Consider the following 14,982-nt stretch of genomic DNA (forward strand, 5'->3'; position numbering starts at 1 on the left):
TAAAAAGTTGGGTGTTAGCTGGTGAGGCGGCGAGCTTGAACATTGGGAATCTGCAATGATTTCAGGGCTAATAACTCAGCGCATGGTTTTCTAATACAGTGGGTGAAAGTTCACTCTTTTCTACCAGACTGAGTAACTTTCCTTCAATGGTTAATGGCTTGGGAATTTTTAAGACTGGACAATATTAGAGGGAAAATTCTCTCAAGCTTATTTTAAAAACCTATAATGTACTTTTAGTTCATTTGCAGACTCTTTATTTTGACTTTATTATCAAAAGGCTATGGATTGGAGATTCAGTCTAAATCTTCAAAGCTGGGGTGACTTAGTTTTTGTTGAGTTAGACTTTTGTGGATATGGAGAAAGGTGGTAACTGGAAGTCAACAGTGAAGAAATTGGCTGAGCAAGTCATGGGGTGTGAACAGAGTAGGTCCTGTTTGGGTTTGTTCTGTCACCAGACTGTCCTTGTCATTTAGATAAACCTTTGTTTTCAGACTTATCCCTGCATGGCATCTTGTGGAAGGTGCTGAAGGTAACAAGTTCAACACACAAGACTTGATAAGCTCTTTGTTAAAGAACCTTGAATTGGAAAAGGTAAAGGTGCTTTTAATTGTGTTAGTTGTTGGGTGGATTTGGTTCTTCCATTTCTCAAAGAGAGTTAATATAGACAGAAGGGGGCAGATCTTGTGTGACTGTCCACTTGTTGCATTTCTGCAAGTTCTGTTGAAACAGAAGAAGGCAATTTCTTTCATAAACCATGCAGTATTTTTTTCAAATTCTATAATTCAAACGAGAATGGTGTAGAGCTCAGTTATTGCAGAGACTCATTTAATCCCTACTGAGTTGAGTGGTCAATAATTTTCCTCATTATGATGTAAGTAAGTTCTCTACCTCAAGTTCTCCGATTTCATGTTCAGTGCTTCCTTGACCTTCTCGTGGTGTTTCTCTTTCCCATCCCCCTCTGCACCATCTCTCGAGTGCTCCTGGAGTTGAACCTGAGGTCCTTTTTTAAATATTACTGGTGTTTCAGAATTGTCTGGATTCTGCCACTGCTCTTGCTGAGGTGGGACTATTGTTTTCCAGTGGCAAGCGTTTGAGTTGAAACAATCCTATTATTACTCAAATTTTTTTTAAAGTTGCAAAATCAAAAATAGATCTTTGTGAAATAGTGCAAATATTAGGATGTGGAAGAGAACTAGGCAATAGAAGTAATGAAGTGGACAAGCCAGGGGACTTGGAACAGACATGAAATTGCAGTTAAAGTGAGAAAGGCGGTTGCAAATGTGAAGGAGACCAAACTGGCACCATTATATGTGCTAGGATACCACCACAGAGGATTTTTACATGAACATTTACATTGTTAATCATTCCTTTTCTTATTTTCCTAACCCACTGTACCCACCATAACCCTAGAGAGGCTCACCCACATGTACCCGCTATTGTACAATCAAAGTGTAGGTATGATTTTTAAATCCAGAATTAATTTTGAAGATTTATGTCAGTTTTCCTGCATATTTTGCATTGAAGCAGTAAATTACCATTCCTGGAATTGGTATTAAACTACAGAAAATACTAGACTGAATATGAGGATGCCTGAGTTGGTGAAAGTTGGGGCTGAACAGCAAGATATCAAGATTGCGCTTGGAAACAATAAATATGATTTATAACGTGTTATTTGTTTTGATTTGCAGCATCTGCATAGTTTTGCTTTGGACAATAATATCTTGCTGTTCTTCATTCCACATGTTGCTGACAGTTTCAGACCTGTGTTGTACGTCACTGCAGAAATGCTTTTGCCTGCATTCTACAGCACAAATTGGGCTGGAAAATTGTGTACTCGGGAGATACCATGCCATGTCCAAGCCTTATTCAGATAGGTAAGTGAATTTGGGAATACAGTGAAGTAAACACATTGTTTGAATTTCTCCATTGTTTTAAGCCCCATGTATCCTGCATACATCTATTATTGGGCCTTTGTTTATAATAAATAAATCTGAATTATTTGAAGGGACCGAGTATAAAATCTACAAGTTTACTGATAATATTGAACTAAAAGGAAACTAAACTGAGGAAGGTGCAAAGAGTGGGGAAAAGCTGTTGAGTGAGATAGTGGGAAAAATGCCTCCTTGGATAGTCAAGCAACACACATCAAAGTTGTTGGTGAACGCAGCAGGCCAGGCAGCATCTCTAGGAAGAGGTACAGTCGACGTTTTGGGCTGAGACCCTGCCCGAAATGTCAACTGTACCTCTTCCTAGAGATGCTGCCTGGCCTGCTGCGTTCACCAGCAACTTTGATGTGTGTTGCTTGAATTTCCAGCATCTGCAGAATTCATCGTGTTTACGTCCTTGGATAGGCCTCAGGATTGAAGATAATATTTCACTTCTATGGGATCTGAGATGGCTGAAGACAGCAATGAGAGACTTGCAATTTCTGCAAAAGATGGAAGTGGTGGGGGAGTTTTAAAGGGTGGGTAATGTTGGATCCTGATGTATTTGCAATCCTTAGTTCGTCAGAAGTTGTGGATGGAGCATAAAACTTGTTGCTTACAATCGTTTTATTATGTCACGAGAACACAGGAAACGAAGGGAAAAGAGCAAACAAAGAGACCAAATAAATGAGGTCTGGTCTTATACCAGACTAATGATAGTGCATATTCCTTTGGAAAAACCATTGTTTTAAATCAACCAATAAGATGGCCCCTATTCAGGTAATACGATACCCACCACTGAAATTGAGAGATTTACAGAAAAAATATGAAGGCATCTGCAAACACCAGTGGATACTAGCAGGGATGATGGCAGAGCAGCAAAGGCTGGAGTTTCTGAGAATAATTTAGAAGGCACAAGCTAGATAGATCCCAAAGATGAAGTAGTCTAAAGGGTAAAGGGAGGATGAGGCAATTGTGGCTGACAAGTGAAGGTAAAGACAGCATAATAGCAAAAAAGTGGTCATATAATATAGCAAGAATTAGTTGAAAGCTTTTAAAAACCAACAGAAGGCAACTAAAATGCCATAAGGAGCGAAAAGATGAAATATAAGAGGATACCAAAACATTTTTTTGAACATATAAAGTGTAAAAGAGGCAAGAGTGGATATTGGACCACTGGAAAATGATACTGGAGAGGTAATGGGGGACAAAAAAATCGTGAATGAACTTAGTGAGTATTTTGCATCAGGCTTCATTATGGAAGAGTGCCAGTTTGCCAGAAATTTGTCATGGAGCAGGTGTCAGTGTAGTTATTACTGAGGAGAAGGTACTTGGGAAGCTAAAAGGTCTGAAGGTAGATAAGTCACCTGGACAAATGGAGTACACCCCAGGGTTCAGAAGGAGGTAGCTGAAGAGATTGTGGAAGCATTACTAATGACCTTTTAAGAATCACTAGATTTTGGAATGGTTCTGGAGGACTGGAAAATTGCAAGTGTTACTCTATTCTTTTAGAAAGGTAGAGAGGAGAAAAAAGGGAGGCCAGTTAGCATGGTTTCCTTGAGGGGAAATCTGGTCTGACAGATGTGTTGGAATTCAAGGAAATAGCAAGCAGGATATACAAAGGAGGCTTGGTGGATATTGTATACTTGAATTTTCAGAAAACCTTTGACAAGGTGCCGCACATGAGGTTACTACACAGAATTTAGAATAAGACATCAAGGGAAGCTGGTTGATGAAGTGAAGTTGATGTTTTGAGGTTCAGCCATATTGTTGAAAAGTAGAATATGTTCCCACTCGATGAATCAATCTGTTAACTCATTACTACATCCTTAGTTTAAAAAAAACAAAAACAGTACCAAGTATTTGTGGGGTTATTTAATTATTACAACTTGCAACATAAGCAAACAGATTATCTGCCTCAGTAAATACTTCCTGTATCTGCATTTTAATCTGTTTTCTATAATTTATGTGGAAGCACTCCACACGTTGTCTATGTAGAAGTTTCTCACCAGGCTACTTCTCAGAACTTGGGAATTATCTTCAGTGTATGTAGGCATTGATGATGGTAAATTCACCACAGCCTTCAATATGCCAACACAGTGTTTAGTCTCTTGCGAAAAAGGCTATTTGAAGATCAAGAGCTCAGATCAGGCACAAAATTCATGTCTGTGACAGTAATTTACCCTGTCTTGTATGCTTCCGAGATCTGCTCTACCTACAGCAGATAGCTTGAAGGACTATGAAAATACCTACAGTGCTAACTCAGTAAAAATCTTCCAACCTCACTGGAAAAAAATAAGCAAGCCAACTTCAGTGACCTTTCCCAGGTCAGTTTCACCAGTATTGAGACGCCTGTTGTTCTCAGTCTACTAAGTGGATCTGGACCAATGCCAGGCTCCTGAAACAGACATTATTCAAAGCAGTATCATGAGAAGAGATTACCAGGTTTATCGAGGAAAAGATTCAATGATGTGTTCAAAGCCTCCCATACAGCACTCCCACTGACTCATGGGAATCCTTAGCCCATGACCACTCTTTTGAAATGATATTGGGAACCTTAATTAGGAGCACACAGAGGCCATGTGTATGCAGCAGAAGCCCACCACTTCAAATTATCTGTCCCCTTGCACTGTCAGCAATCTCTTTTCCCATTTGTGGAAGTGTCTTTGGCTTCCTCACTGGCCTCATTAACCACCTCTAAACCCTACATCCAGAATGCAAGCATGTCATCCTTGATCACGACAGACTGCCCAAGAAGTAGAGAGTATATTTGAGGGACTGTTAAGACCTACATTGTTGCTATTTCTTGTTTATTAAGCCAGCATGAAGTTCTGCCTTTTGCACTAAATATCTTCCATTGCTCCTCCCTTGAAAGATGTAGGTTTGATTGTAATCTTTTATCACTTTTAGACTTTTACACCAGGAGGAAAAGCGCAATGCTAAAGACTTCCATCAAATGGCTTTATACCAGGGAATGCAAGCCTATTTTATCTAATCATCTTAGTAGGCTAACTCTTGCAGTCTGGATAACATTCTGGTGAAAAGACATTTGTTATGTACATTGGAATAACACTTGGCCATATGTTTTCAGTTCTCTGGCATTTCTTTAGTGTAAAATCCACAGTACACTTTTTGCAGAGGTACTAAAAGATGGAATTATAATTCAATCAGTTCAGTATTCCAGCTACTTGAGTCATTTTCAAATATGAAAGACTCCCTGCATATAGTGTCTATGGATGGATTTAGTTTTGAGGCTTGTTCATGGTGGTGTGGCCTCTTCACTAGATTGCGCATGTGGCCAAATGTGGTAGGAGGCCATTAAGTACCCTCAAACAGCTAGACCCCAGTTCCATTAATTAAAGTGACCTACATAAGTCACCTTAAGCCTGTTAACTAAACAACCAGGGAGATGGGTTTTTGCTTCCATTTTAATTTCATCAGACTGAATATGTGAAGGATGATGAGACTATTGCTTGTGGCACATTTTGTTACACCTTTCAACCTTTTTTTTCTACCGATGCCAAGGATGTTTTTAATAGCATTAATTTAAACTAATCAGTAAACGATCACTTTCAAACACTCTTCTGATGTCATAGTGCCTCTGTCACATTGTCAGTTTTCAGAAGAGCTGGAGTACAAACCTCTAGTACATTGGCTTGGTAAAATTGAATGGGAGATGTTAATGTACCGTTTGCAATAATATTGATTAAAACACAAATAAAAGCAGGGAACAAAATTTTGTAAATGGGGTACTTTATTGCTCCCGAGTGGGAAATTATTTTGTTACAGCAGCGACATTTAAAACCATACTTAGCAACAATAATAAATATAATAATAATATTAACTAATGAAGTACAAAATAATAAAACAGATTATTTACTCTGATGCATGTTCTCCTGTTGCACAGATAAACTGTTGTGTATGCTTATTGCGTATGGTAGCAAAGATTTTCTGTAACGATCCTTATGACAGTGGAGCTGAATGAGCCTTTTTCAAAAGGGTTGCTTATTCAGTGGGTCATGGAGAGGATGTGCTTGATTGTCCATAATGGATAACAATTTGTTTAGTGACCTCTCCACCACTAGCTCAAGAGTCTGGGTTGTAGCCAAGGACAGAGGACAGTCCTCTTCCTCCTAAAACCAATCATCATCTCCTTGGTTTTGGCCATATTCAGGAGCAGTTCACCAGTCCTCTGAACTCCGATTCCTGCCCATCTCTGATACACCCAACCACTGCAGAGTGGTCAAGGAACTTCTGCAAGTGACAAGACTCACATTTGTACTGAAAGTCTGAGGTATACATTGTGAACAGAAACAGAGAGCAGTCCCTAGTGGCATTCCAGTGCCACTCACCACCATCTCAGACAGAGAATTACCCAGCCGCCTCTAACTATCAGGTAGTCAGTAATCCAAGAGGTAGTGGATTTGTCTACACCCATCCTTTCTAGCTTCATGCTCAGAAGAAGTGGCTAGATTGTATTGAAGGCACTAGAGAAATCAAAGAAGTGTGATTCTCACAATGCCACCAGAATCTCCAGTGCCTTCATCACATGAGGTGTGAGGGCAATTGCTCTGTAGTCATTAGGTTTAGGTGGAGTCACCTCCTTGGGGAGGGGAGCCAAGCAGGAAGTCTTCCATAGCACCGGTAGGGAAGATAGAGAAAACACGATAGCACTGGTATGGAATGATAGAGAAAACAGGATAGCACCAGTATGGAATGATAGAGAAAACAGGATAGCACCGGTATGGAATGATAGAGAAAACAGGATAGCACCGGTATGGAATGATAGAGAAAACAGGATAGCACCGGTATGGAATGATAGAGAAAACAGGATAGCACCGGTATGGAATGATAGAGAAAACAGGATAGCACCGGTATGGAATGATAGAGAAAACACAATAGCATTGGTATGGAATGATAGAGAAAAGACGCATGTAAGAACCCAAATAACCAAATTCTGCTTGTGTTTAATTTGTAAGACAGTTAAAATATCCCAAGAGTTCTGTATTTCTCCATTTTATCCTGGAGGAGCTATTACCATATTAAAGACGAATTATATAATGGATAGGGAAAGTAATTTTTTAAAATGCCATTAAGTGACAGAAGAAGATTTTATCTTGGAAAAGCAGCAATTTATGAAGTGCCTTTTAGAATCTCCCAAAATGCTTTACAACAATGTTTTATAAACAACATTGAGGGATCACAATTTGTATGGTGAAGAAAATAACTAATTTGCACGGAGTAACAATACAAAAATAACCAGATAATTTTACTTTCGGACCATGTTGATCAACGCACCATGCTGGTCCCTTGCTCTTTGAAATAATAGTGATCTTAAATTTAATGACATTATCAGTTGTGTGAAGAGAGGGTTCTGATGAAGGGTTCCAGACTTTTACCATAAGAAACTATTTCAGGTATGCAACACATCATTGGGACTGTTCTAACACATTAGCAGTTTCTTTTTCCACAAGCGTTGCCTGACCTATTGAGTTTTTTTTCATTTTGGGTTTCCAGCATTGGCAGAATACAGCAATTTTTGTTCTGTTACAGGTCCTTGTTTTATTTGCAAAACCCAGTGTGTTTCTGCATGCGCTGCCTCACAGTGATTTTCTGGTGTATTCAATCCTTGATTGATGGACTCAATCACAGTGGCTCAAGTAATATTTTTTTGATCATTGGTGTTTGTGCCAGTACTGATTCATGCTGGCATCTAAATCAGATCCACTTGAATCTCTAACATCTGATTTACACAGTCATCTTCAAATACTTGTTATTTAAAGCGGCTCTCTTGAGACCATGTAGAACTTTTCCATTAAAAACCCAATTGATCCCATATGTTTTCACAAGTATTATTGAAGGAGCTTTCTGTACTTTGTCCAGAAGCTAATCTGTAGTGAAGTTCCTGGCAAATTGTGCTTCATTCCAAGTAGCTGAGTTCGTAGACTGTTACTTAGGTTGATGCTCCAGCCTGCGTTCTTGTCAGCTGACAATTGTGTTCAATTAAACATTTCTAATGGCTGAAATTTTGACAAAGTACTGACAAATATTGAATACATCTCTATTAACTGATGGAATACAAATAAGCCTCTAGCAGCACCCTTCCCTACCTGAACCATCTGTTTACTGAACAGGGCAGCATGCAAATCTGCTGATTCATGAAGCCACACTGGAAGATGGACTTGAAGAAGAAGCTGTTGAGAAAACACATAGGTAAGAACCAAACTCTGCTTGTGTTTAATTTGCAAGACAGTTAAAAATATCCCAAGATTTCTATATCTGTCCATTTCATCCTGGAAGAGCTTTAACCATATTAAAGAAGCATAACAAATGTGTTCTGTCCAGTGATTAGTACAAAACAATGGGTAGACTTAATTAGATTTAATTTCGTTGTGATAAGTAATCATATTTTTATGGTCTCGTTTGGTAAGTTGTAACAATTCCTTTCAGGGGAGGTAAGGAATTGCATTCAATTCATCCAAATTCCTCCACAGCACTCAGTGCTCTGGATGTAGAAGAAGCCACATCTGTGAGACCAAGTACAAACTTCCAATTGCTTTCCTGTGCACCTGTGCTCTGCCCACAATGTCCATGTGGAGTTCTCGGTTGTCAGCCATTTTAATTTCATTTCCTGTTCCCACGCTGACCTGACTATCCTTGGCCTCAATTGCCAGGGTGAGGCCAAATACAAAACAGAAGAACAGCACTTTATATTCCACCTGGGTAGTATACAACCCAAGGACATTGAATTCTCCAATTTTGGGTAACCTGCTTTCCCTCTTTATCTCTCTCCTGATCTATCCAGATTCCCTCATGCCATCTTCTTACACTGTTCCTGTCCCCATCCCCTATTAATTGTTTTCTCACCCCTCCCACAGCTACTGCATTTCCCTATCACCCTGGCATTGCCCTAGTTCAGATTTACAGCATCTGCAGTTCTCTTGATTTTAACTGTTAGTTGTGTCATATTTGTAGCCTTTTCAAGCATTACCATGGAAAACTATTTTGCTGTTGTCCCTTGATTAAACTGTGAAGGAGTGATGTAAGGAACTCTGAAAACAATTATCTCCATTAGCACTGAAGTGTGCAGTTTGTCACTCCCATGAAGATCTCCACCAAGTAGGTCACCAGTCTAATTGCAGGGCAACTGATTGGGTGTGGAAGTAGAAAGTACGTCATTCATTCCTAGAGGATAGCAGAGGGAGAATGGGTTTGCAGACTATGTAGCCAAATATTAATAGCAACATTTTTTTACAATATGAAAATTACCGAATTCTCATAGTAGCTGCTGAGAGTTGATTGCAGAAATTCTATCACATTTCAATATACTCAGTGATTAAATTTTGCCTAATCCATCTTCTGTAGATGATTGAATGTCTTTTGTGCATTAGCAAGTTATGGGAAACGCTTATCTCTGTTCTTAAGGCATATAGTACTAACTGAATGAGATTGTTGGATATGTGCAATGTCATCAGTTGCCTGCAAAACACTATTGTAGGCAATGGAGCTTTCCCTTTTGTTCAGAATATCCTTCCATGAATGATGTAGGATTGAAACTGGAGCATGCCTTTTACCAGTGGATCAAGGGCCTGCTCTAGTACTATTAAAGGGCCAGACCTTAACTCACCTGTCCATGGGCATGCTGAGAAATGACGCTTACAGTCAAGCTGGATTTTCTTGAGGTAAGTGAATCAATGCCTTTAGCTGGGGTTCTAGATCCATTATAACCCAGAGTCTTATCAGCACTCAAAAGGACTGAGGTGTTACTCTGGAAATACTGAGCAGACAGCAGGAATTCTGCAGATGCTGGAAATTCAAGCAACACACATCAAAGTTGCTGGTGAACGCAGCAGGCCAGGCAGCATCTTTAGGAAGAGGTACAGTCGACGTTTCAGGCCAAGACCCTTCATCAGGACTAACTGAAGGAAGAGCTAGTAAGAGATTTGAAAGTGGGAGGGGGAGAATATCCATTCTGGTAAGTCTATCCATGGCCTCCTCTACTGTCAAGATGAAGCCACACTCAGGTTGGAGGAACAACACCTTATATTCCACCTGGGTAGCCTCCAACCTGATGGCATGAACATTGACTTCTCTAACTTCCGCTATTGCCCCACCTCCTCCCGTACTCCATCTGTTATTTATTTATATACACACATTCTTTCTCTCTCTCTCTCTCCTTTTTCTCCCTCTGTCCCATGATCCTCTCATCCTTTTGCCAATCAACTGTCCAGCTCTTGGCTCCATCCTTCCCCCTCCTGTCTTCTCCTATCATTTTGGATCTCCCCCTCCCCCTCCCACTTTCAAATCTCTTACTAACTCATCCTTCAGTTAGTCCTGACGAAGGGTCTCGGCCTGAAACGTCAACTGTACCTCTTCCTAGAGATGCTGCCTGGCCTGCTGCGTTCACCAGCAACTTAGAAATACTGAGCAGGTTGGATAGCATCAATAGAGAGGAACTATATAAACAGTAACTGTAAATTGTATTATGCTGTAGGTTTATTTTCTTGGACTTCATGTTTTAGATCAAAGATAGTTTGGTAAATGCCCATGATGGACATGAAGGGTTTTGAACCTGAGATATTAACTGTGTTTCTCTTTTCATCATTGCTGTCTGACTTCCTACTGTTTGCTTTTTTAAAAATTTTAGTCGTTACACCTCTATTTTTCACTCTAAAATATCGAGAATTTGTATGGGAGGAATTTCTTTGCACTGATTCATTTAGAATTTGGCACTTTTGAGTTGTCCACATTCTTGAAGAACAACTGTTGTTGCTTTGGCAGCATTTTGTAGAGTACTTTCCAGATCACTTGCTAAAGCTGTATTTGTTATCTCTTGGCATCAGCACAACTTCTCAAGCCATTGATGTGGGTATGAAGATGAATGCAGAATTTATAGTGTTAAATCACTTCAGCCAGAGATATGCCAAGATCCCCCTGTTCAGTCCTGACTTCAATGATAAAGTTGGAATAGCTTTCGACCATATGAGGGTACGTAATGTTTTGTGATTACATTTGGTGAAATCACCTTACTGTTATAGAGTACCATGCAAACCTTGTGTGGACAAAGGCTGGCTGTCTCAATCAAGCCTGCATCCACTCAGTTACCAGCAGGTTTCTTAGGGAAAATTCCTCAATAACTGACAGTCCAATAGTTGGGATTAAGCAAGTTTGTCATGCTGATATCTTGGGTTACTGATTACCAAAACATTACATTTTAACTTGCATCTCAATAATTGCATAACATGTGCAACATTTTTGGTATCTATGGCAATAGTCTGCATTAGAGCTCACATTGATGGATGGATGAAGGTTGAAGTCTGTCAAGAGCCTTTGTGGCCCATCAGGCCGGTGCTTATACCGGTGTCCATGGTGTGAAGCGACTGAGAATGCGAGACTCTATCTCTCCGCCGCCCCCCCGGATAGGACACCAGTGTATCGCGAGGTTAACCCCCAGCATTTTTGCCGGTACCTATTCTCAGCTGGGTAGACTGGAGCGTTGTGTGGCTAAGTGCCTTGCTCAAGGACACACGCTGCCCCGGCCGAGGCTTAAACCCACGACCTTCAGATCGCTAGTCCAACGCCCTAACCACTTGGCCACGCAATGAAGATGGGAGGTAGAAATTTGACCCTGTGTTTGAGTTATTGTTAGAATATTTAGTCATAGGAAGGTACAGCACTGAAACAGGCCCTTGAGCCATCTAGTCAATGCCAACCATTTAAACTGCCTACTCCCACTGATCTGCGCCCAGACCATTGCCCTGCATACCCATCCCATCCATATACCTATCCAAACTTCTCTTAAATGTTGAAATCGAGCTTGCATACACCGCTTGTGCTGGCAGCTCGTTCTACAGTCTTATGATCCTTTGACTGAAGAAGTTTCCCTCATGTTTCCCTAAACTTTTCACCTTTCACCCTGAACCCATGCCCTCTAGTTGTAGTCCCACCCAACCTCAGTGGAAAAAGCTACCTTGCATTTACCCTATCTATACCCCTCATAATTTTGTATACCTCTACCAAAACTCCTCTCAATCTTTTACATTCCAAGGAATAAAGTCCTAACCTATTCAATCTTATAACTCAGGTCCTCTAGTCCTGGCTACATCCTTGTAAATTTTCTCTGTCCTCTTTCAATCTTATTTATAGCTTTCCTGTACATAAGTGACCAAAACTGCATACAATACTTCAAATTGGGTCTTAGCAACATCTTATACAACTTCAACATAACATCCCATCTCCTGTACTTGTACTTTGATTTATGAAGGCCCATGTGCCAAAAGCTTTCTTTATGACCCTGCCTAACTGTGCCACCTCTTTCAATGAATTATCAATCCCTTTGTTCTACAGCACACAGTGCCCTACCGTTTACTGTGTAAGACCTACTCTGGTTGATTCTACCAAAGCGAAACACCTTGCACTTGTCTGCATTAAATTTCATTGGCTGTTTTTCAGCCCATTTTTCCAGCTGGTCCAGATTTTGCTGGAAGCTCTGATAGTCTTCCTTGTGGCCGACTACATCCCTAGTCTTAATGTTATTCGTTTATTTGCTGATCCAGTTAATCACACTATTCTCAATTCATTGATATAGGTGACAATCAGCAACGGACCTAGCACCAATCCCTGCAGCACTCCACTAGTTATAGGTCGCCAGTCAGAGAGGCAACCATCTTCTACCACTCTCTAGCTTCCCCCAGCTTCTTCCCTCTGGCTGCTACCTCATCTTGAATGTCGAGCAACTGAATCTTCTTAGCCAACCTCCCAAGTGGGACGTTGTTGAATGCTTAGCTTAAAGTCTAGATAGACAACATCCACTGCCTTGCCTTCATCAACTTTCCTGGTAACTTCCTCAAATGACTATAAGATTGGGTAGATACGACCTACCATGCACAAGGCCATACTGACCATCCCTAATCAGTCCGTATCTATTCAAATACTCCTATATTCAATTCCTTAGAATACCTCCCAATAACTTTGCCACTACTGATTTCAGGCTAACCAGCCTATAATTTCCTGCTTTATTTTTAGCACCTTTCTTAAACAATGGAATGACATTAGCTATGCTCCAATACTGTGGTATCTCACCCGTTGCTAAGGATGATTTAAATATCTCTGCTGAGGCCCCTGAAATTCCTGCACACCTCCCATAGGGTGCAAAGGAACATCTTGTCAGGCCCTGGGGATTTATTCACCCTAATTTGTCTCAAAACAGTAAACACTTCCTCTAATCCGTAGTGTCCATGACCTCGCTGATGTTCTGCCTATAGAAGACTGCCTGTCTGTTGAGTTAATACAGGTGCAAAAAAAATCCACTTAAGACCTCCCCCCCAACTCTCTTGATTCCACATGTAGATTACCATTCTGATCTGCTAGAGGGCCACTTCCTAAGTTCTTAAGTGTTCTCTTGCATTTCTTATACTCGGGTACCTCATTTATTCCTACCTGCCTATTCCTGCTATACATTTTTTTTCTTTATCAGAGCCTCGATATCTCTTGAAAACTAAAATTCCATAGACCTGTTATCTTTACCTTTTATTCTGACAGGCACATACAAGATTTATTCTGAATTTCTTTTTTGAAGGCCTCCTACTTACCAGGTACACCTTTGCCAGAAACTAGCCTGTCCCAATCCACACTTGCCAGATACTTTCTGATACCATCAAAATTGGCCTTTCTCCAATTTAAAATCTCAACCTGCAGACCAGACCTATATCTTTGCATATTTACTTTGAAACTAGTGGTATCATGATTGCTAGGTGCGAAGTGTTACCCTACACACCGCTGTCGCCTGCTCTGTCTCATTCCCTAATAGCAGATCAAGTATCGCACACTCTCTGGTTGGGACTTCTATGTACTGATTACAGAAACTTTCCTGAAAACATTTGATGGACTCTGTCCCATCTAGTCCTTTTTCAGTATGGGAGTCCCAGTCAATATGTAGAATACTATAACACCTACTATAACAACCTTGTGTTTCTAGCACTGGTCTGCTATCTCTCTCTCCAAGTTTGTTCCTCTAAATCCTGCAAATTGTTGGGTTGTCTATAATATAGCCCCATTAACATGGTCATACCATTGTTTTGCCATTGTGCTGCTTTGTAATTTGGTTTTGTGTTCTTCAGTTGAACCAAGCATCAGGATAAAACTGGCAGTCTGAACTCTCAACAACTGTTTAGTGTAGCTGACCATTATAAGACTGTTCCAAATAGTGATATGCTCCATTTTTAATATTGAGATTTCAACATAGAACAGCATGTGCTGTAACTAAAATAAATTATTTCCATGCAGGTGCGGTTTGCTGATTTTAAGGTACTACCAAAACTCATTCCATCCCTGAAAACCCTTTTTGCGGATGAGATTGAAGAGATGGAGGAGCGCCGTGAGAAGCGCGAGCTTCGACAGTTGAAGGAGATCCACAGCTCCTCGACCACTAATGGACCTGTGTCCCAAGGACAGTCATCAGCTCCAAGGGTCGGTAATGGAGCTGTCAAAATGAAACGGGAGCTCAAAGTATGTGATCAAGATTTGGGTCGCAAAAGGAGCAAGCTGACTTGAGATGCTGCTGATAGTTAAATCATTGTCCTAAAGTCCTGCTTTATAACCTGGAGTAATTACTGTGAGGGGAAAGCCAATCCTCTCTGACAAAATGTTGAATTGGTTTTGTTGTATAAATGAGATTATTGTACAGGCTGAAAATGTGTAGTTTGAATTAAATCAGATTATATTTGTTTTATATTTTGTTTTTATTTTAAAATGTTATCGTACGTTTCATCTATGCACTGAATGTTACTTATTCAGCAGACTATTCCTTATCTCTTTTTCTTTTGGATGGAGTCGTCCTGACTTTTAAATGAAGACATAGGAAACAAGGCAGAGTCATTGAACACTACAGCACAGAATCTGACCCTTCAGCCCATCTAGTCTATGCCGAACTATTAATCTGCCTAGTCCTAGCCACCTGCACCTGGACCATACCCCTCCCATCCAGGTATCTATTCCAATCTCTCTTCAATGTGAGTTTGATTTCAACATCCACCATTTCTGCTGACAGCTTGCTCCA

General features: G+C 40.4%; 1 protein-coding gene across 1 annotated transcript in view; it reads left to right on the forward strand.

Moving 5' to 3' along the window:
- elac2 (elaC ribonuclease Z 2) overlaps positions 1-14,655 on the forward strand; it is a 56,123-nt gene extending 41,468 nt beyond the window's left edge. Inside the window, exons 20-24 of the mRNA XM_072242111.1 lie at positions 492-591; positions 1,754-1,874; positions 8,060-8,138; positions 10,769-10,913; positions 14,211-14,655. Coding sequence (XP_072098212.1) covers positions 492-591; positions 1,754-1,874; positions 8,060-8,138; positions 10,769-10,913; positions 14,211-14,477 — 712 coding nt within the window. The 3' untranslated portion in view covers positions 14,478-14,655. The remainder of the gene's footprint in view (positions 1-491; positions 592-1,753; positions 1,875-8,059; positions 8,139-10,768; positions 10,914-14,210) is intronic.
- Positions 14,656-14,982: the final 327 nt, after the last annotated feature.

The sequence above is a fragment of the Mobula birostris genome, chromosome 24, assembly GCF_030028105.1.
Source record: "Mobula birostris isolate sMobBir1 chromosome 24, sMobBir1.hap1, whole genome shotgun sequence".
In the NCBI taxonomy this organism is placed as follows: domain Eukaryota; kingdom Metazoa; phylum Chordata; class Chondrichthyes; order Myliobatiformes; family Myliobatidae; genus Mobula; species Mobula birostris.